This window comes from Nyctereutes procyonoides, unplaced genomic scaffold, assembly GCF_905146905.1.
Source record: "Nyctereutes procyonoides isolate TBG_1078 unplaced genomic scaffold, NYPRO_anot_genome, whole genome shotgun sequence".
Taxonomy (NCBI): domain Eukaryota; kingdom Metazoa; phylum Chordata; class Mammalia; order Carnivora; family Canidae; genus Nyctereutes; species Nyctereutes procyonoides.
Genome location: NW_026575141.1, coordinates 2283507 through 2305046, shown reverse-complemented (window position 1 = coordinate 2305046; position 21540 = coordinate 2283507). Strand labels below are relative to the sequence as shown.

Genomic DNA, 21540 nt, shown 5'->3' with positions numbered 1-21540 from the left:
AGGTGGGCATCCCATTGTTTCTCAGGTGGGAGGCTCTTCGTTGGCATTTAAAGGTAGCCAGGGCCCTTAAGGACTCAACCTGTGCCGGGCCAGGGCTGAAGAGCTGAGCTGGAAGGCAGTGGGGCCGGGCTATTTACAGCAGGGTCATAGCCGGGGGCCACAGGAGCCTGGGTGAGGCAACTGTTCTTTTCTTTTCTTTTCTTTTCTTTTCTTTTCTTTTCTTTTCTTTTCTTTTCTTCTTCTCTTCTTTTCTCTTCTTTCTTTTCTTTTCTTTTCTCTTCTCTTCTCTTCTTTCTTTTCTTTTCTTTTCTTTTCCTTTTCTTTTTTTCTTTCTTTTTTTTTTTTTTTTTTACCCAGGACACAGATAGATAGGCTTGGAGTTGTTTTGGATAGATGAACCTGGCACAACTCATAGGACAATTAAAGAGGGGAGCACCTAGACACGGGAAATCGGTTATAACCACCCGGGTTTCCAGCACAGGGCCCTGAGCCTGCACTGGGGCAGAGGGAACGAAAGGAAGTTTCTGACCAACAGGCACACTGGGCAGGTGCAGGAGGCCAGGTGACCACCTCCTCTCCCAGTTGGGGAGGTGAGGTTAACCCACAGCCTGAGAGCACAACCTCAGTAGAGTCCCAGATGTTACCACATAAAGGAGTCAAGGGCAGACCTTAAGTCGAACCATGTGACCCTGGAGAGTTAGGCAGTCTCTTGGCTCATGTGTTAAATGGAGGTTGTAGCATCTACCCCAAAGGAAATGCTGAGGATTATGCATGTAAAATCCCAGAACAGGGAACTGGTACTCAGCAGACGTTCAAAGCACTAGGGTTCCCTTCCCATCTTCTTTCCTGCCAACTCCATCACTAGGAAAGTGAGCCCTTCCTAAGGAAGGAGGTGCTTCCCAATGGGGGCACAGCCGGGAGCCATAGAGTCTCCAGGCTGTGCCCCTCCTTGCACCATGAACATATAACTGGAAGTCTAAGAGTACTGGCTTGGGTGCCCTCGAGGATGCAGAAACAGGGCCGTAGTGTGGTGAGCAGCCACTAAAAGGGCCGTGGCCCCTGCCTCTTGGCATCCAGGCCTAGGTAGAAGCTGGAAGCCCCTCATCCTGAAGGGAGGCTGGACCATATGACAGTTCCAAGGAACTGAATACAGCAAAGGTGACAGGATGCTACCTCTGAAATTGGGTTTCAGAGAGATTGACGCTTTCAGGTTGCTCGCCCTCTCTTCTCTCTCTCAGCTGCTGTGTTATGTGAACGGCCGTCATGGGGGGGGGGTCCACATGGTGCAGCCAGTGGGGACCTGAAGCTTGCCCACAGCCACAGGGATGATCTTAGAAGTGCATCTTCCCCCTACCCAGCCCCGCCTGCCGCCTTGACTAGCAATCTGTCAGTAACCCCAAACTAGAACCACCCAGCTAGGCCCTGATGGGATGCCCAACCACAGAAACTACGAGATAACAAATGTTGTTTTGATTAAGCCCCTACATTCTGGGGTAACCTGTTCTGTCACAGTGGATAAGCAAGGCCCCTGTGTCATCCGGGGCCGAATAGAAAGTACCAAGTGACTACAGCACACTTGAGAGAGCTATTTTAAAGGTCCCCGTGAGAAACGAACTAGGGGTGGTGGAAGGGGAGGAGGGCTGGGGTGGGGGTGAATGGGTGACGGGCACTGAGGGGGGCACTTGACGGGATGAGCACTGGGTCTTATTCTGTATGTTGGCAAATTGAACACCAATAAAAAATAAATTTTTTATTAAAAATTTTTTTAAAAAGTTTAAAAGGTCCCTGTGAATGCCTCTACAAGAAGCCAAAGCTGCTGAGAAACGCTCCATGACACCCCCAGGCAGCCAGTCATGTGGCCACATTCACAGAAGTCCTTTGCTAACAAGGAGGGACTCTCAGCAGACACCCCAATCAGAGCTCGGCCCATGAGTCCTGAGTGTTCAGCTGCCACTACCTTTCCCATCAAAGTGGCTGAGGAAGTGCAGTGATTTCAGGCAATGAAGACCTGCCCCTGGTCTTGCCCTCACCGAGTGCCTTCACCGCTGCGGACTCAAAGATACTGTCTTCCTCTGATATGGGTCCTATCAGATGCAAGCCCAGCAGTAAGAGGCCCTTTACAGCTGGGGGCCCCATCCTCCCCTCGCCTCTGCTCCTCCCTCTTCCTCTGGTACACCATGTCTTTCATCCTTTCCCATCTTTGTTGTCTTGGTTACATGGCCAGACTCCTGATATGCTGCTAGTTTTCATTTTAATGATATGTTCTTGTAAAGCACAATATTTTACTTCACTTGCATGTGTCACTGGATAAATTCTTCCAGCGTGTCTGGCATTTGAGCATCAGCTGACTGAGTGCGCTCTATGATTTGGGGTGTTTCTGCAGCACTCTCTTCCATTTTAATGCCTTTGCGTTTTAATTTATGATCAGGATCATCCTACACAAATGCATACACACACATACACACACACATATGATTCAAAAAAGTGGCACACGTGTATCAATAAATCTTGAATTGGCAAAGCTCATTGAAGACTATCTCCTTAAATCATGTGCACTATTAGTGATCATTTGGAATATAAAATGACAAGCGTTCCCGAGGTAGTATTTTCTGGGGATCTCAAAGTGTGTGTTTCAAGAGGTTGCCAGGAGAAAGAGATGATGCCCCAGCTTATTGTGTCAAGCTGCTCTGAGAGGGGCTGAGGCCGAAGCTCCATGGTGAGGACACCTCCCCATGCCCGGTCAGGTCTGCTCTGAGCAACCACCTGAGATTACCCCCACCAGGGACATGCAGGGACAATGGGGGGGCCCAAGGGCAAAGTAGTGAAAAATAGCAAGGGGCAGGAAGTGAATGCCAGTGGGGATACACTTATATAAAAAGGATGATTGAATGAAGACTTAATATTGCTCAAGAATATAAGACATGCCCTTGAGGACATTGACCAGCTTAGGCCGCCCTCCACATCTACCACATACCGCATGGACAAAATGGCTTAAAACCCAGCAGGGAAGGCTGCGCAAGTAGGAGATGGACCAGAGTGGGCAATTGGCATGAAGTGAGGTTGGTGTGAAGGCCAGCCAGTCTTGCGGTCCCCAGGCTTGAAGGACTAATGACAGAAAAGCCATGTCTTGTCCCCCCGAGATGAAAGATGAGTAGAAGGGGCACGGCACCCCTAAAACATCTGTGGTGCTCTTCTGTCTGTAGCATCTTCAACCTCAGCTCCTCTTCACTTACCCCACACCTTCAGATCTACACAGGCTTCCTACACACCTCTGTTTGAAGAAACTCGTAACAGAGCTCACTGACCAAATCCTGCCCCAGATCATGCACCTCTGCTCTAATCTCAGGATCCCCAGGCAAGTTGGAGTTCCAACATTACATCTCCATTCGATTTTGTGATACCTTCACCCATTTGGAGTCCTATCAATGGAATGAATTTCTTTTTAAAGTTGATTCAAACTTCCAGGGGAGTGTTTAGAATTCTCGGATACATTTAGGAAGTCACAAAGCAGTGGCTACACATCTCTGATCCAGTATTGCTCTGTGACTTGAGCATTGCACACACACAGAGCATCTCTTCCCTAGAACTTATGGTCAGAATGATACAGACCCAGGTGGGTCTCCCTCCACCCCACCCCACTTCTGTTTGGTTGCCCTTCTGGAACCGTGGAACACAAGCAAATCAATTTCGAAATAGGCAATATCCATTTTGATGATGTGCATAATAATTCCCGACGGGAATGATTTTTAAGATATCTACTCCTGTGTACTCTCCCTGCTGACACACGCTGAGCCCCTGTCAAGAGAGGCTGCTGAGGCTTGGCATGTCACACACAAGGGTACATATCCTCCTATGGGCCAAGAGTCGGACCAGTCCGAGTTCTGCATAACCAGTCTCCACAAACTGCTCTGCCCCTTAGATGTCAACAGTTTAGCCTAGTTAAATACTCAGGAACAATGCAATCACAAAAGGAAAGGAGCCATCACACCTCGCGTGGAAGTTTATGATGTTTTGGCTCACAATGAACATTAGTCTCTCCCACTAATGTCAGGCAGTAAATTCACTGCCGAACAGCAGCTATAAAATATGATCACTTAGTGGTAGGAATGCAAGAGGCAAGGAAAGAGCCAAAATATTTAAGCAAAGAAATTTTTGTTCATCTGAGGCAACACTGGCCTCATTACCCCAACTCAGGACAGAGATTTTCTCGTTTCCGCAGACACTCTACAGCAGATCAGGATAGTATTCGCCTTAAGACTTTTTTTAACCAGGAGTTGAAATTTTAACAGTCTGTGGGTTATTTCTTAAGTTCCTAGGTACTTCCTGGTGACTGGTAGCATTTATATGCCACATTGCTTAACAGTGCTTGCCTATAACACTAGCCATGGAAAAGCTGCCAATACCGGCCACACACACACACACACACACACACACACACACACACACATATCAGAAAACATGAAAGACATCCAAATTGGCACTTTCCTCACCTCCTTTCCCTCTGCCTCATGTGATGTGTGCACTAAAGGAGTGAAATTATGGTCATCAGAGACAAGGTTGCAAATGATGGGGACCCACACCTTCCAAACAAAAGGAAAAGTCAGTAATTTTGAGGGCAGCCTATGGATAGCTACAGTCTAGCTCTCAGACCCCTGAAACCCACAGCAAACCCCCAAGCCCTCCCACCCACCCTCCCCACCTCAAGTCTCTTGTCGTATTGCAAAGAACTCTGCACGGCCCTTGATACACACAGGAGATTATTACAGGGCTCAGGGAAGACAACTCTGTAATTACGGCTGCAGTGTGATTTCCATTATTCTCACCCCCTCGTTTCAGTAGCTCACAAAACTTCCTGCAAAAATCCTCCTGCAGCCCCAAAGCATTTCATGGCTGGGCCTCTGCCCAAAAGGTGAATGTGGTCCGATAACCTCTGAGAAAAGCAATACAGAGTTATGGCAAGGAAAGGGGAGTGGTGCTCAGCGAGCAGGGTGGTGGGAAATTCTATTGTTTGGAAAAAATAAATAAACTGGCCTTTGCTTTTTATTATTTCAAACAACAGACTCAGCAGCCCAGCCTTCCTTTCCCAACTCACACTGTCCCCTGGGCCGGCTATGCTGAGTCTGCAGCAGCAGTAGCTGGGTTCCAGCAAAACTATTAAAAAGGCTGCCACTCTGAGCTCATGGAGCAGAAAGTTTGGCTGCCCCGACGGCCCGGCTTTCCCCAGGAGGGCCGCTGGCTCATTCCCCCCACATGACCCTCTGCTCTTACCTCTCAAATGTTTATGCTTCACCAATCGCCCCATTGCTCTGGAAATTAAATGGAACGTCCCAGGTGGCTGGAACAGAACTGTTCTTACATCAACTCCCCAAAATAATGGGAAATGCCAGTCCAAGGTTTATAAAGCCCCGAGCCTCCTGGTCAGGTATTGCCTGTCGTTGCAGGCCTGGCTGAGCTCTGGGGACACTTGAAGGCAAGGCTCTGCCTACAGCCTGCCCTATGGGCATTGTCTCTGTGCACTCTGCGTGCCCAGACCCCCGGAGGTGTCCTCAGCCCACTGTCATGGACATGTGCTGCACTCTGACCTCCCCATCAGGGGCCTGGCTTCCACGGGTGCAAGAGAGCCAGCCCCACTGACCTCGATCCATCCTCTGACCAACAGAGCACATTTGCAGGTTGACTGTCTTGGGTTTACAATGCAACCATGGCCAGGAAACATGTCTCTTTTGCTCCCCCAAGAGAAAATAACTGTCTGTTCTGTTATGTGCACTGAACTCTCAGTGTTTATTTCACTGACACCAGCTCAGACAATGACAAAAAAAAAAAAAAAGGAGAAAAAAAAAAGCCTCCTAAAGGATCTACTCAGTCTTGCCAGCAAGTAAGTGATCCTATGGCCCAGGGTAGGAAATTCAGTGGGTGCAAATCTTTTAGCACATTGGGGTAAGTTACTTCTCCATTGCACTGAGATTGGGGTCTCTAGAGAAAAGAGTTAAAGCACCCCAAATCGTCTTGCTTACTTTCTACTCCCAATAGTGCTTATTTAACACATCAGGTCAGGTGAAGCAGGTCATTGTATGAACACCCTGTGGGAATGCCTTTGGTATTTAGAACTCACTTTCCTAGCAAATCAAACTCTCCGAATCATAATGAAAAATGAAATCCTCTGGCCATCCAACAGAAACACCTCAAGGCCCCTGCTCCAAAGTCTGGGCTCTTCCCTCCTCTCTTGATACCGAGGCTTATGGGACACAATTTCATCCAGTTTGGATACCTGACTCCCAGTTCACGGAAAGCTGAAAGTCAAGGACAGAGGGAGGAGGAGAGACTGAAGTTGGCCCAGGCTCCTGACAGCAGCTGGAGGTGATGAGACACGTAGACACATGTGCACTAGAGGGAGAGGCAGAAGACAGCACCATCCAGGTAGGAGTCATGCCAGGACGACACACCAACACCTCGCACACGGCAGCCTCTCGGGCTTCCACGAGTTTCAGTTCAACGTGTGAGCCAGAATCACAACAGGCCAAGGCAGCCACAAGACTTAACATAGTCTTCACAGAAATGCGGGGAATTAGGAAATATAGTTCTGAAAGCTATGGAGATGATGGTGAAATTAGTCATTCATTTGACACGGAAGGCCCTCCACGACAGTTCCACGGTTAGCTCTCTGGGCAGCACCAGATGGTGGCACGCCGCCCGCATCATCCTGGTGGCGCGTCATGGCACTTCCCCAGCACATGCTTCCTCTTCCAGATACTACCCGTGTAACTACACCCCGCACATCCCCCCACCTCACACACACTCTCCCTGCCTTTCCCCCTCCCTACTCTCACACTCCAGCCCCACTGCCTGTTCCAAGAGATGTCGGATTTAGAGAAAGAAATGATTGCCAGGCTGTTATATAGTAGGATGGGAGAGTAGGCAAAGTCTTCCAGATTTGCCCAGAACATGTCCCCTTGACCACGTGGCGCTAATACCCCAAAACACAATGAAGAGAAAGTAGAGTTCAAAACGGTTTCAGATCGGGTAGTGCCCAGTGTGAATCACACAACATCCAGAGAATTCCACGGGAAGTTTAAATTAGACAAGCAGGATTTCCACATAGATTCACCAATATTTCCCTGGGATGAGACTGAAGTGCAATCATCAGCCAACACAAAACAGGATATACTGCTTAGTGCTTAGTCTTAGGAAGGCTTTGGATCCAATCAAGCCGGGGCTCTCTAGGGCACCAGCTCCAAGTCATTGAGATGAGAAGCCTGAGCAAATGTGACTGAGAGAAGAGTCTTAGATGGAAGGGTGCCCCCAGTGCTGCTGATGGGCCAACATCACCCAATACCCTGAGGCCTGAAAGCTTCTAGAGGATGAGGAAGAAAAGCTCATGTCCAGGTCATACCATTCTACTCCATCTCAAGTCATTTCTATGCCCTCACAATAGCCAGTTTCTTCATCCCACCGTCTGACTCTCAGCCCCGACAGCAGCTCCAGCAGGTCCTGAACTTTCTTTTATCTGTTTCCCCGCACGGATTCCAGATGGATGCACCAGTCAAAAGACTGAAACAAGAGGAACAAGCACATAACTTGCCCCTGTCCACCTTCCCCAACCACTGCCCTTCAAGAGCCATTGCTGCAGGGCACAAACCCAGGCTGGCCAGAGCACGCCCTTTAGGATGGCCGGGTGAGGCTGCAGTAACTCCGCCATGTGCACACCAGCCCTAGGAAAGAGGTGAATCTGCACCCTCACCCACTGTGATCCCCACAACAACCCTCCACACGAAGGCAGAGGAGGGACAGGGCATCATTCATGACCTCAATAGCAACTTATCTCCTTAGCTCAAGCTTGTAACACTTGCCCATTGGGGCCAAAGTAGTAAAACAGCATGAGATAATATCCATGCCAGTGGGAAGAGATTGCCTTCGCAGGTCCTACCTTCTTCAGCTTGCCACTTTTGGTGCCCACGAAGGCCAGAGAGTGATTCTTGTAGACGTACGCGATGACGGAAGTCATGCGGTCCCTGTCCTCCGTGAAGACGGGAATGCCACGCACCATCTCCGACACGCCCAGGGGGGCATTCATATCCAGGCCACAGAAATTATCATCAATGGTTAAGAGCTGAAAATTAAAAAGGAGGAAAATTAGGAGGGAACATCAGGGCAATAAGCAGAAGTACCGAGTCAGGGAATGGCAAGGCTAGGAGAATCCTCTTTCATGTGAAAAAATCAGATCCAGAGAAACTAGGTGGCCTGTCAACAGTCAACCTAAGTAGTTGGAAGGACCATGGCGAAAAAACACAGATCCCTAGAGTCTCTTTCCTCTGCTGGCCTCCGTGGCCTCTCTGCCCCACCTCCAACCCCTCAGGGCTCCATCTTGGTAGCTTAGATCGTCCATCATCGCCATCACACCAGCAAGCCCTGGGCCAGCACCCATGAGCAGGGGCCGCTCCGGACAGCTCTCCTCCGGAGTAAGAGGGAATGTGGCCTCCACACCTACACTTATTATTGAGCAGACACACAGATGAGGACTCTTGAGTGCAGAACAGAGAACTAGAAACATTAACATGTGAGTGACAATACCATGACAGAGGCATGCACAGGCAATCAGTTGGGGAGAGAGGAATAGAAGTAGAAGGTTCACGAATGAACTCAACAAGCCACAGTGGTGCCTCGTGATGCCCCATCTCAGATTCCCTGTTCCGTTTTGTTTTTTAAAGCATGGGGGAAGATGGGCAACCCAGCATTCCCCACGGTGTCTTCTGTGGAAGTCAAGCCCCCCAAGGATGCTCCACCAAAACAGGGCTCCTTGGGCAAATAATTTTGTACCGAAACAGTACATTCCAACACCACATGAGAGGCTCCAAACGATTAGTTACAGGAAAGATCTAAAAAGTCTTTTCAAGAAGAAATATGTTTAACATTCCTTCAGCCTTTCCTAAGCACTGTAGTCCCTAAAAATGACTGGAACGTCTACGAGCATTCCTTAAAGAGAATATCCCCTGGATACCCTGTGTGACACACGCATCCAACTCTTTGCTCCTGAGTCCTGGACACTTTCAGGAGTCCGGGAACCAACAGAAAAAGCCTTTGGACCATTTCACCACTGTGTTTCTGGTGAGTCTCTCCTTGTTTTATTCCAGCCTCCCGGATCCCCATGTGAGCACAGGGTCACAGCCGGGTTCTGTCCTTCCAGGGAGTGGAAGGGACCTTGCCACAGCTGGCGCAGAGCCCCCAGCGTGCCCATCGAGCAGCTCTGGTCTGGCACAGACCTCTCTGAGGCTGCTCTAGGAACCTACGCTGGCTTTCCCTCCCCTCTTTCTCAGAAGACCTGTGTGGCCTTAGAAGAGTTATTCCATCTTCCCTGTGCTTTTATTTTCCACTCTATAAAGATGAAGGAAACAAGGCCTGCTTTTTGATGGGTTTCCATAAAGTCTATAGAGCTCACGCCTGTAAACGTCTTTGGACTTTTTAGAAAAAGGAGTGAAATAAAATCCAAGGTGTCATTTTTTTAAAGGCTTCAATCCAGCCAAAGGAAAAGGCATCTGGAGAAGCAGCAGGCAAGCTCTTGCCAGAGGAGTTGTGTGTAAGTGGCCAACTCTGAGCTTTCCAGAGACTCAGAGGGCCCCTCAGCTCCCTCGTAGGATGGTGGCTGGGGTGATGGGCATTGTCCATCTCAGAGAAGACAACATGCTAAGCATCTAAAACCTCTCTCTGACCTCTCCCCTCCTTCTTCTCATGGGGGCAGTTGGGACAGAGCTGGGCAGAACAGGGGGCAGGCCCAGCAGGCCACGTGCATAACAGATGTCTGCACCACACCTTTGATCCCCTCTGGCCTTTCTTGCGTGGTCTGGCCCAATAGCCCAGGCCAAACACAACTCCCAACTCCTCCCCCCCCTGCCCCCCAAAAAACAATACAGAAGTCAAAGTTAGGAGGGAGCTTTCAAGGTTTAGTCTGATCTTTATGGTTCTTTCCTAAAATGAGGACATGGGGGAGGAGGCAGGTGGTGGAAGGTAAAAGGGACAGGAAGAAAAGAAGAAGGAAAAATCCAGATAAAGGGAGGACAGTGCCTTCTCCCTGACAGACATACGAGCAGCATGCTATGCCAGGCATGCCAAGGGCTGCCTAGGGCATGCTGGGAATCCTCATGGCCTTGCATGTTCCTGCCTCCTCTTCACAAGGAGCCCTCACCCATGACTTCCTTAGGCTTAAGCTGTGCCACAGGGACTTTTGCCCTCATGGTGCATTTTCCAAGTAGATGACGCTGGATGATCGTCTATGGTGCAAAAGGAGAAACTGAGGCAGGGAGCAAGACCAGGCATGTCTGACACTCTCCCACCACCTTTGGCACAAACATGCACCTCGCTGGCATAGGCTGTAGGCTGCTCAGCCCCCATAATTACGTTTCTGAGTGGCCCATCACTGGACACCCTTCTTCCCCTCGGCCAGGCCGAACACCAACAGATAAATACCGAACCCCTTACAAAAAGAGCAGCGTGCATGTTTGGCCGCTTGCAGCATGAATCGCGGCTTGCTCGGAGGCTGCAAGTCTCTGCCACTCTGGCACCATGAGCGGCAAGGGGGCCAGGGAGGGATGTTCCCACGGGGGTGGTGGTAAGCGAGGACAGCTGAGCAGGGCAGCCTGGTGGCCACGGCCCTGCCCGTCTTCGGCTTGTGACAGTCAGGAGGCAGCCAGTCCGCTCGCCTGGACCTGACAACCATCCCCCACACTGCCCACCTGCCTCGGGGTGTTGTCATCGGGCTCCGATGGGACCAGGGCCACCGCTGGGGCTCCTCACGTGGCACTGGGACAACGATGGCTTTCTCCCGAGCATCCGCCCTTCCCACCACATATGGGTTTCTCCCTCTACATAGCGCCCCAGGTGATAAAGTTCTGATCGAGGCTTTCAGCCGGGTGCAGTCCAGGTCTGCAGGGATGCTGAGGTCCCCCAGCTGTGGCCCGAGGGGGGCTTACTCTTTGTTTCCTCAAAGCAGGGGCAATGGGGATGGGCGGGACCTTTAACACGAAGTAGCAGAGATGACACAGGACTCGGGATCACGTGGCAGCTCCCTTCCCAACCGCACAACTCAAATATAAAACAGTGAGACAGGACTGTCCTGAGGGCCAGGTGAGAAAACAGGTGTGAGGATGCTGGGTAAAGAGGAAAGCACCCTGTCAATGCAGGATGATAGTTTATATTTGTTTTTTGGGTTTGTTTTTTTTTTTTTTTCATGGGAATCCTGCCCAGAACAGGGGTGGGATGGCTGCAGGGAGCATCCCTAGCATGGCCCCTGACCAGAGTGGGCTCCCTAAGGATGCCCCTATGCTGGGTCTGAGCTGTGGGCAGAGGGTAATTAGAGCACTGATCACTGCAGGGGGACCCCAGAGGGACCACAGCCTGGGGAGGCTGAGGTGTAAGGAGCAGAGATGCCGGGGCCATGTGGGCCCTGGAAGGAAAGGCTAATTGCTGAAAGCCTTCGACAGGTGAGGGCTGGTGTGGATTCCGGAACACCCTGGGCAGTGGGGGAGGAGAGTGTATACTCTTGCCGTGGCCAAGCTCTCCCCTGGGCCCCATTAACAGCAAGATTAGAGCAGCAGCCAGGGGCACCAGGGGTGGACTGGACCCCACTATAATCAGGAACCCAGCCATACCTCTCCCTCGGTTGCTCCACAAATGCACACAAATGAGCTTTGGCCATTGTTATAATGCTTATTTGTTAGATAGCAACTTCACTCTTACCAAGGAAAAAATAAGGATCTGTTCCATGGGAATGTATGAGGTGCCTACGTGGGCAACCCTGGGAACAGACAGCGTCCCATTAAAGCCTCAGACAGGGCCACCCCCTTCTGCCCCACGCAGGAAGATCCCAAGTCCGCTTTCCACAAACATCCTCACGGTTGCATGGCTTTATTAGTCGAGATTATTAGTCTCCCGAGCGCTGATCTACTGGATTCCAGGGACCATGAGCTCAAGGACAGGACCACGTTTTATGTATCTTCATACCCTTAGCTTCATTCCTGGTTCACAGTAGGTTGAGACATATGTGTGTTAAATGAACAGATAGACGGATGAGTAAATTAAAGCCTGATTTCACAGTGGTTAACACTGCTGAACTAGAATCAGAAGGCCTAGACTTGAACCCCAACTCCACCACTTAATGCTGTGCGACCTTGAGCAAGGGTATCTAACCTCTCCGTGCCTCAGCTTCTCATTGGTAGACTGGGGATAATAACAGGAGTATATACTTGCTAGTGCTGGGGCGAGGATTAAATTATTTAAGACACGTAGAACACCGTCTGGCACTTAGTAAATACTACAGGAGTGTCAGCTTTGTCGTTTGTCATCCTTAGACAATCCCAACAACCTTTGTGTGTCTCACGTTTTGGGGAAAATTCATGGTGTCCACCTCAGAGAGGTGTTATCACATTCAAAGAGGCTAATGTCATCAAGACGAGATAGCAAAAGTAGTGTTTCCTAAAGATCTATAGGGCCTATGAGGCGGAAGGAAGGAACGGAGGGATGGCAAGATCTAGAACATTTAGCGCTGTTTCATTTCGAACGCAAATTCTGGAACCGACCCCAGATCTACTGGATCAGGAACTCGGGGACCTGCATCTTAACCCCTTCCCAGGTAGGTGCTGGAGCCTCGTTCAGCAGGTGGGGAAGCACTGGCCTGGGACCCTGTGGAGGTCCCTTCCTTGCCAAGGACCCCACAGCCCCGGCCCAGGGAAGGACGGCGCAGCCGCTCCAGAGCAGGCCCTCTGGATCCGGATACAGAGGCTCGGTGGCAGGCTCCCGAGCGCTGGCGGTGAAGGCGGTGTGGACAGCCGGAGCTGACACTCCAAATTACAATCTAATAGCTTAGCGCGCTTCCCCTGCGCACGGCGGCAAAGGTTACCGTGCAATTACGTGTCGCTACATACAAATGACAGAGCAGTTACGGTTACTTTACCAATTACAGGGAAATTGCTCCCACTCTGTAGACAGACTGGCACTCTGAAGAGCTCTATCATCTCCATGGAAAGGGGGTTTTAATTCCGCCGGCAGCCTTCCCCCGCCGTCTCCCCAGACTCCCCGGGGGCAGAGCTGCAAAGCAGTCCCTGAGGACCCCAGAGGTGTCCGGTGGCCTCTGCAGAGACTCCGAAGGGGGTGGAGGAGACAGCAGGGCATCTGGTTGGGAGTTCCTCGGTACCGCCTCCTGCCCCGTGCCCTGGGGACATACTCATAAGGAACCTCTGTCACCCTGACACCTGTGCCAAGCCACCAGGAAGGCCTTGGGTGGTAAGGCAGGCAGGCAGGGACCTGGTCCTGAAGCTGCTTCTCACTCTGGCTAATGTGGCCCTTAGCCTGGCTTCTGCTGGCACCTCCCCTGCCCAGTGGGGCTGTCTCAGCCCCGCCCCCAGGTGCCCCACCTTTTCAGAAACCCCTCATAGAGTCCTTATTATGGAAAGGTCAGAACTAGGCCAGAGCTCAGTGATTCAGATGTGGTGCTAATGAGGTAAGGGTCACCAGGTCCATCCCCCCGTGGGCCAATTAGCTCAGCTCTAGGACACGGCCTCTTCCATAGCCACAGGACACCCCCTTACCCTAGGCATTGACTGTTTACAAATATCCCGAATTGATCCAAAGGAGGCCCACCAGGTAGGCCAGCAGGCTTGGGCAGATAGATGCGGCCAACTCCTTCAAACAGGGATGCAGCCGCCAACTGCTCGGGGTCGGCAGCAGTGATCTTGAGCCCAGGGTGGAAAATACAAAGTCAGACCTGGTCCCCTCTTGCTCTGTGGGCAGCTCCTTGTCCAGCAAGGGGAGGAGTCCTTCCATCTGGGAGCAACCAGCTCTCCTGCCCTTCCTAAATGCAAAGGCAGCATCTCGTCTCGTGCAGAGCAGTCCTGGGCACCCCAGGCTCACCCCCAAAGCTGGAAGGCCAGATCATCACACAGGGGGAGAAGGTACCAGACACTTGCCCAAGCTTACCCACTGAAGAGCCTTTAGCTGGGCTTTTGTCCATCAAACTTTTGGTACCTTAGGCTATTGGAACTCCTGTTTCTATAAGGGGAAACCGAGGCCCTAACTGAAAACAACACTATTTACTGTATGCATAAGGACAAGTAGGAAGGGAAGAAGTGAACAAAGGCCTCAGGGAGGACACAAAAAGGTGAAGATGGAGACATCTCATCGGTTTCTGCCCCCTTCTCAGTGGGGGAGATAGACCTAGGCTATGACCTAGATAAGGCCGTACATGCCCTGCCTCAGTTGTATACACAGTGCTTGAGGTAGAGGGGGCACACAGAAGCAGCAGGGATTCGCAGGAGAGGTGAGTCAGGGCCTAGTTCTGAGTGCTCCATCCAGCACAGGGCACGGCCACACTTTCACACCTTGGCTGTCTCAGAGAAGGCAAAAAACTCAACCTCTTTGACTCCAACAGTCCCATTTTGCAGAGGAGGAAATAGAGGCCTACAGAGCAAAATAAGCCCCCTACCATGTGACCTATTAAGTTGATGGAGAAATGGCACCAGAACCCCAGATCCTGGTCTGGAAGGCAAACACTCATCTTACATAGGGGTTTTCTCCAGGTTCCTATAGGGTGGTGCCAAAGGAACCTATTCCAGGGCCAGGACCTGGGCAGGACCTGGGCAGGACCTGGGCTCTGCCTTCTTGGGGCCTCTGGAAGCAACTAACCCTCCACTATGAAGGAGGCTGTTGGCCAATCATCAGAACAGGGCTTCCTCCCTTCCTGGTCTTTGGTCCTAAAGGAAAGTGAGGGCTACAGTTTTGAAAAAGAAATGTGAGTTAGGAGAAAAAGAGGAGGGATGCCCATGAGGGGCTTGTTGCTGTGGAAGAGAAAAGGTCTTGGATTCTTCAAGCTCAGCAGCCCTAAATTCTTCCCATTAATTAATTACATTTACACACACACACACACACACACACACACACACACATCCCCAAAACTGATCAGAGCAGACTTCCCCTGGAAATAGGGAATCAGTGAATTACGCACGTGGGATTTTTTTTAAAGGGGGATATTGATCAGATAAGCTGAAGTAGATCATGTCTAAATACAGACTCCAGTTGTAAAGCTCCACAGCACAAGAAGGCAATAATTACCCACTTATTGGGGGCCCCAGCTCAAATATGACCACTGACCCCCAAGGTGTTAATAAAGGCAACAGGGTCTGAGGTCCAGGGTGCAGCTACCCCTTGAGATGACTCTAAGCACCTTCTGAGGGTCGAGGGAGAAGTAAGCAGACAGAGTCCTCGGGGAGCTGGAAACATCTTGAGGAGGCTTTCGGAGGCTTAGGTTGACTCTTACCAAAAAGCTTCCTACTCCATAAAATAGTCCAATGTGCCTGAGTGCTCATTTCTGTAACAAAGAGAAAAATCCCCCAAAATGGGACTCTGCGGCCCACCAACCAACCACTTTACTATCCTACATAAAATTCCCTTTCTCTTTTCTGAGCTCTAATCGTCCCTGAACTCTCTTGAGAGCCAGGGAAGTCCCATAGCAGGTGAAGGCCGGCCCCCCTACCCTGGCTGTGAACACAGATGTCAAAAACGGAGTGAGGGAATGGGGCGTCATCCACTTCCTTACTATAGCACCACCACAGAATGATTCCTGTACCGTGTCTTTTTCCAGCAAGATTGTAGGGGAAACAAACATGGACAGAGACACAGAGGGGAAGCCTGCAAACCCACAGTCACAACAACCGAGTTCGACAAAACTGTTATGGAAGGGGCTTCATGAGAAGTATCTCGGGGTTGGAAGAACAAACAACCCAACAAATCACACCAAGGTTCCCAGGAGTCAAGTGCCCTGTTTCCAAGTGTCTTGAAAGGGTGGATACTAAAATATAGGACAGAAGGTCATCATGGTTTAGGAGTTCTGTATGTGCATGTGGCCTCTGATGCAAACATTCACTGGACTAACGCACGTAACTAGCTGTGAATCAATGGAAATGATGTGCTAAAAGCAATGCTTATTTTTATACTCATTTTAATATTTCTATGTGTGTTTGAGACTGTGTCCAATCCCACCAGATCGCTAAGCGGCCTTTCACTCATCATCATAATAAGTTATCCTTCCAAGATGAAACTAATGCCACTATTTTGAGCTGTTTTCCCAAGAGAGAGGCTTAGACCAAGTGCACTCTCTGAGGCCTGTAACCAACAGTTAGGTGTAGCAATGCACCCCTCCTAGGAATAGTTGAGTAGAGCCAGCAAAGAGTAACCCCAACCCAGGATAGGATCTGGGGGGTTGAGCCCACGACCTCCTCCTCACTAGCTCAGCTGTTGAGAGCCCCAGTTCCTCCCTCTGACAAGCAGACAGGTCCAAGATACCATGACCAGAACTAGAGGCCAGTGGAGCAAGAGAACCAGGACCCCAACTCCACTGGCCCAGTTCTGCAGATGGCCACCACGCTGAGGCTCATCCAGTGGCCCAAACTGGGTGACCATAGGGAAATACCAGGGAAGGCTTCCCGGCATTGGGAATGGTGCCAAGCACAGCCCCGTCGGGTGCTGCTCTGTCCATTTGTGCCTTGGCTTCAAAGGTCGCCAGTGGCTACCTGTCAAGGGCAAAGAAGTTGCACACTGCCCATCATCCCACATTCCCACTCCCCTTCCAGACGGCCCCAGCACCACCAAAGCTGTAATTGGAGCAGGGCACACCACAGTGATTAAGTTTGTGTGTTTTCTGGCAGGCCCTGGGAAGCAGTGGCCCCACTGGCCAGGCTGAATTATGGGGGGAGGCCACTCCCTTGTTAGTGGGAATAAATTTTATTAGCCTCACTCTTGTTGCATCTTCCTCTCTTGCTCCTCAGGCCTGTGTGTGAGCCTGGATAATGTTGCCTGCATGCAGGATAAATCAGCCAAACAAATCCCATTATATTTTGGAACACTGACAGAGACACAGTAATGACACCGGACTGGGAAAAGACGTGGGCTTGCTTCTCCCGCGGATCCCGTTTCATCTACGCGGACAGCACGTGGGGCCCAGTCCACCAGGGGAGAAAAAATGTAAATGGAGAGGCCAACTGGGAAACTCCCGTAGTTGTCTTTTTCCCCCTCCTCTCCACTAACTCTGCTAAGGAAAAGAAGCAAACCTCCTGCACCGATGTGCAGTCATTCCCCTCTGCCTTGCAAAAACCGAGGGACACCTGATGGTGACAGCAGGGGGGGTCTGACTTGAAATGCAGCCTCTCCTTCAAATGCCTTCACTTTGCATCTGCAACATGGGCCGGAGGGATGGGCAGGCAAACGGGGCACATTCCAGGCCTGGGCTAGAGAACGCAGCATCTGGGTGAGCCCAGATCTCTGAAACGCAGATACTGGTGAAGCCAAAATATAAGCCTGAAATCCTAGCAGTGTTATTAAATCCCTTTCTGCCCCACCAGAGGGCCATTCCAACCACAGGAGAACCTTACAGGTGGGGCGGTGAGGATGTGGAAGCATCTTGCAAACACAAGGTGTTCCGTGCCTCTCGGTATTTATTAATGTCTTCGTAGTTCTCTTTCCTTAGGAGTCTCAACACACTCTATGAAAGGGATATTGTTTTTGCCACCTCCTTCCTGGAGATGAAATGTGTCATTCAGAGCAAAAGGGAAGCTGTTCACCAGCCCAGTGACATCTCATAGGATAGGACTGGCTGAGACCCAGGTGCCCGAAATCTCCAGCCAGAATCCCGGCCAAGACACCACCCTGTGAGGGTGACAGGACTGGAAGGAAAGGCCCGGAATGCAGAGCTGGACCGTAAAGTCTAGCTGGTCTGTATGCTCACGAATGAGAGACCCAGCTGCTGATTTGGGTTGGGCTGCCCCATGCCGTATGGGCCGTGTGTGTGCGCGCACACGCGCACACACGTGAGAGGGATCTCTCTGCATTAGCTGTTCCACGTAGTGGGTGGGTGGAGGAGAATGCATCACAGAAAGAGGAGGAAGAGGGATTTAGGAGGTGAGTGTAAGCACGACAGTGGAACACAGCACAGTGAGCAGCAGAGGCAGGGCTGAGGTGCCTCCGAGGTCTCTTGGCAGCTGTCCATGTTCAAATTCTGCACACGGGACTCCTGGGTCTCCATCACTCCCCCTGCTGACTCAACAGGCTCCAGGGTGGCATCTGGGAGGATACATCCAGCACACCACCCAAGGCCCAGCCACCGTCCTGTAGCCCAAAGCTCCATCTGTGGGTACTTAGCTGGGACTTTCCCTGCAAACCCTGCTGGCCAAAAAGGGGGAGATGGGTGGCCTTCTCAGCAGCATACCCAGAACAGAAGCCAAACCTGGAGGAGAGAAACACTTGCTTCTGTAAAGACTGGGGTTGCAATATGACAGGCCCCCCAGGGCCAAACTTGAGGTCTGGAGTACTGGGTCAATGGGCTGTGAGAGCTGGGTGCCTGGGCCCATGAGAAAGGAGACAGGTGACTTGAGCTGTCACTGGGACTTGAGTGTGTGTGTGCTCTGAGCATGTTTGGTGGGCCTGGTGTGTGTGTGTGTGTGTGTGTGTGTGTGTGTGTGAGAGAGAGAGAGAGAGAGAGAGAGAGACAGAGACAGAGACAGAGACAGAGACAGACAGAGACATGTAGTGGAGCTGAGGAAGGAGGCATGGGGCCGGCAAGAGGAGGAGTTCCTGGTCTGAGCAGCAAGAGAAAAACCTTGCCTAGCGCCATGAACAACAGGATACACCCCATCTAGCCAGAGCTGCACTTCCTGCTGGCCAGGAATAAGAAAACACTCTGAACAGATGAGCAGAAGCCAGCCCCCGGAGCCCAGGGTGGCCGCCTGACCATTCCGGATGCTCACTCTTATGGAGTTTCAGGATCCCAGGCGCCAGACAAACCTGAGTAACCCATCCAGGCCAGGATGGGAGGCCAGCCCAAGACTGGGTGTGTGTGTGGGGCTGTGTGTGTGTGTGGGGGGGGGTGATCCTGTCTCCTCCCAGGGCTTCAGTGCCTGTAAAACCAAGGCATACAAGAGTCAAAGCAAGGGCACCTGTGAGGAGGGTTCTCCTGTCGGACGTGAAGAGAAGCTTGGTGGGGTTAAAAATCAAAAGCTCAGTACCTGTACCTCTGTGAACCTTGTGGAATGATAGAGCAGGGCTGGCGGGTAAGCCCCATGTCAGATATATGGTTTAGGAATGGTCCTCAGCCAGAGACTTCCAGAAATGTGAGAGGCTTTTCTAGTTCTTGCAGTGACAGGGGTCCCAGGATTGTCAATGCCCTGCAATGCCCCAACAACCCCCACACCATAGACTGTCCCACACCGGATGCCACTAACACACCAGTGAGCACACTGGGGAAACACTGAGCTGAGAATTAGGATGCAGAGTAGGTTCTAGTCTACCAATCCTATGACCTTGAGGGACATAACTTGACTTTTCTGTTCCTCCAGTTCCTCAAGTGGAGACGATGTTGCCTTTGCTTTACCCTGCAGCACCATTTCGAGAAGAAAAGTAGGTGATGAGCCCCTCTGTAAACTGTTAGGCACAATGCGAAGCCCTGCAATGGGATTGCCAGGCAGCTCGGAGGTCACCTCTCTCCACTCCCACTACGGACACCTGACCAGTGTCAGGCAATGATTCTGGATAAAAGTTTCTCCCCCAAGCACCTATGTTTTGTATTGCAAGGTCACTCGAAGTTCAAGGGTTGAGGGGAAGATTAAGAAGTTGATTTTTGCCCCATCTAGCTTTATCAGCACTAAAGCTGACACTCCCGGACTCCCATGTCCACTTCTCAATTGGATCCAAACTCACACAGATTTAGTGGCGTGAGAGATGACCTTTCCCATGACCACAGCCGTTGTTCCCGTCACACAGGTCAAAATCACCTGCTGGGGTGCATCTCTCTCCTGGACTCTTGAGCCCCCAGACACTGATGTCATTTCATGATTTTGGCATCCACTAGGAAGGCGTACATTGCCAGGGCCTGATAATTGTTCTGTTTATTCATTAATTCATTTGGAGGTGGGAGGGATAGTGTTCCATGAGTTACCTCAGGAGGCTGAGGAGGCATGGAGAGCTATGCCTGGGGACTCTGGGGGCCAGGCCACTTGGTCCATGTAGAGTACAAGAGCCTTGGCCCACAATAGCACACTCTCCAGCCTGGCTGCCCCCCTCCAGGTCAGGAGTATCAGGGCTCCCAGGAAAAGTCTGGAGCTGTCACCTTGGCCTGCTCAGGACCATGGCACGACAGAAGCCATAGGCAATGGGCTCCTCGTGCCAATCATCTTGTGCTCTGCATACAGACGGTTTGGGGAGCTGGGTAACAGCTTTCAAAAGAAACCAGAGACAGAGACCATCTGAGGGCTGAACAGGAGAAACAGAGCTTACATGTTAGCATTAACCCTCCTAGATGTGGGTAAGCAAAGGGCCTCAGGTTGGCCCCTAGTCCCTTGAATCCCAAAATAGAATGGGATCCCTGGCTGATGCCTCTAGGACCCTCTTTCTGCCCATGCCCTCCTGAGACCTATGGAACATTTTTCAGACTCTAGGCCATTTGTTCTTGGATACCTCTTTCTATTAGGGCTGATTAGAAAAAGAATGGCCTAGAAGGCAAAGTTGGAAGCCACTTCCATCTCCCACAAGCACCAGAAAATACCGGGGCTGCTTTCCTAGCCTCTACGCACCTGCCCGACACCCACTCAGAGATTTGTGTGTGCGACGCATTTACATTCCCAGGAGGAGGCCACTCCGGCCCGCCATCCTCTATTTCTGGTGGGCTCCACCAGCCTTCCCTGATTCACCTGGCATTAAAGCAACAGGGAGCTCTCTGGGGGCCTGCAGGCCGAGTTCCACACTTCTCCCTTTATCTGGCCACCAGGCTGCAGCTCACCATGTGCCTCCACGAATGCTCCGTGGCACAGCAGCCCAGGTCACACAGATGTTCGCTTCCCACACCGCCTCATCTTCCGTGAGCATATGCAAAGTGGCAGCTGGGATCTAGGGAGGGGGAGAGGGACCTCCCGGCTCACACTGCTCCCTGCTCTGAGTTCCAGAGGCCCGAGTTCAGGGGAAGGAATGTGGACCCCAAGAAATGGGAGAGGCCAGAAGACCCTGAAGGATACCACAGGATGAGCATTCTAGCCTTGGGGAATGAAGACAACAGGAACACAATAAAAGCAAATCACTGGTCAAGAAGTACAAACTTGCAGCTATAACATAACTAAGTCCTGGGGATGTAATGTACGGCATGGTGACTGTATCGTGTATTTGAAGGTTGCTAAGAGAAAGATCTTAAAAGTTCTCATCGCAAGAAAAAAAAAATTGTAACTTGGTGTGGTTAACCAGACTTCCTGCGGTGATCACTTTGCAATACATACAAATATCGAATCATTACATTGTACACCTGAAACCGATACAATGTCCTGCATCAGTTATATCTCAATTTAAAAAAAATGAACCACTAGTCACACCTTTTCACCAAACTCTTTGCGTCGTAATTATGATAAAGCCCAGAGGGAACACCTAGCCTGCAAAACAGGCTAGGTTTTAATGTTAAAAGTCAACCTCCTGTGCCCAGGCTTCCCTCCTTCCGTGGTCTTACACAGGGCACGCTCCAGGACACGG

General features: G+C 51.0%; 1 protein-coding gene across 2 annotated transcripts in view; it reads right to left on the bottom strand.

Annotated features, from left to right (window-relative positions):
* PLXNA4 (plexin A4) overlaps nucleotides 1–21540 on the bottom strand; it is a 425241-nt gene that overhangs the window by 335622 nt on the left and 68079 nt on the right. For both annotated transcript variants that reach the window (XM_055307458.1, XM_055307457.1), the window contains exon 3: nucleotides 7925–8107. In XM_055307458.1, the coding sequence (XP_055163433.1) occupies nucleotides 7925–8107 (183 nt within the window). The remainder of the gene's footprint in view (nucleotides 1–7924; nucleotides 8108–21540) is intronic.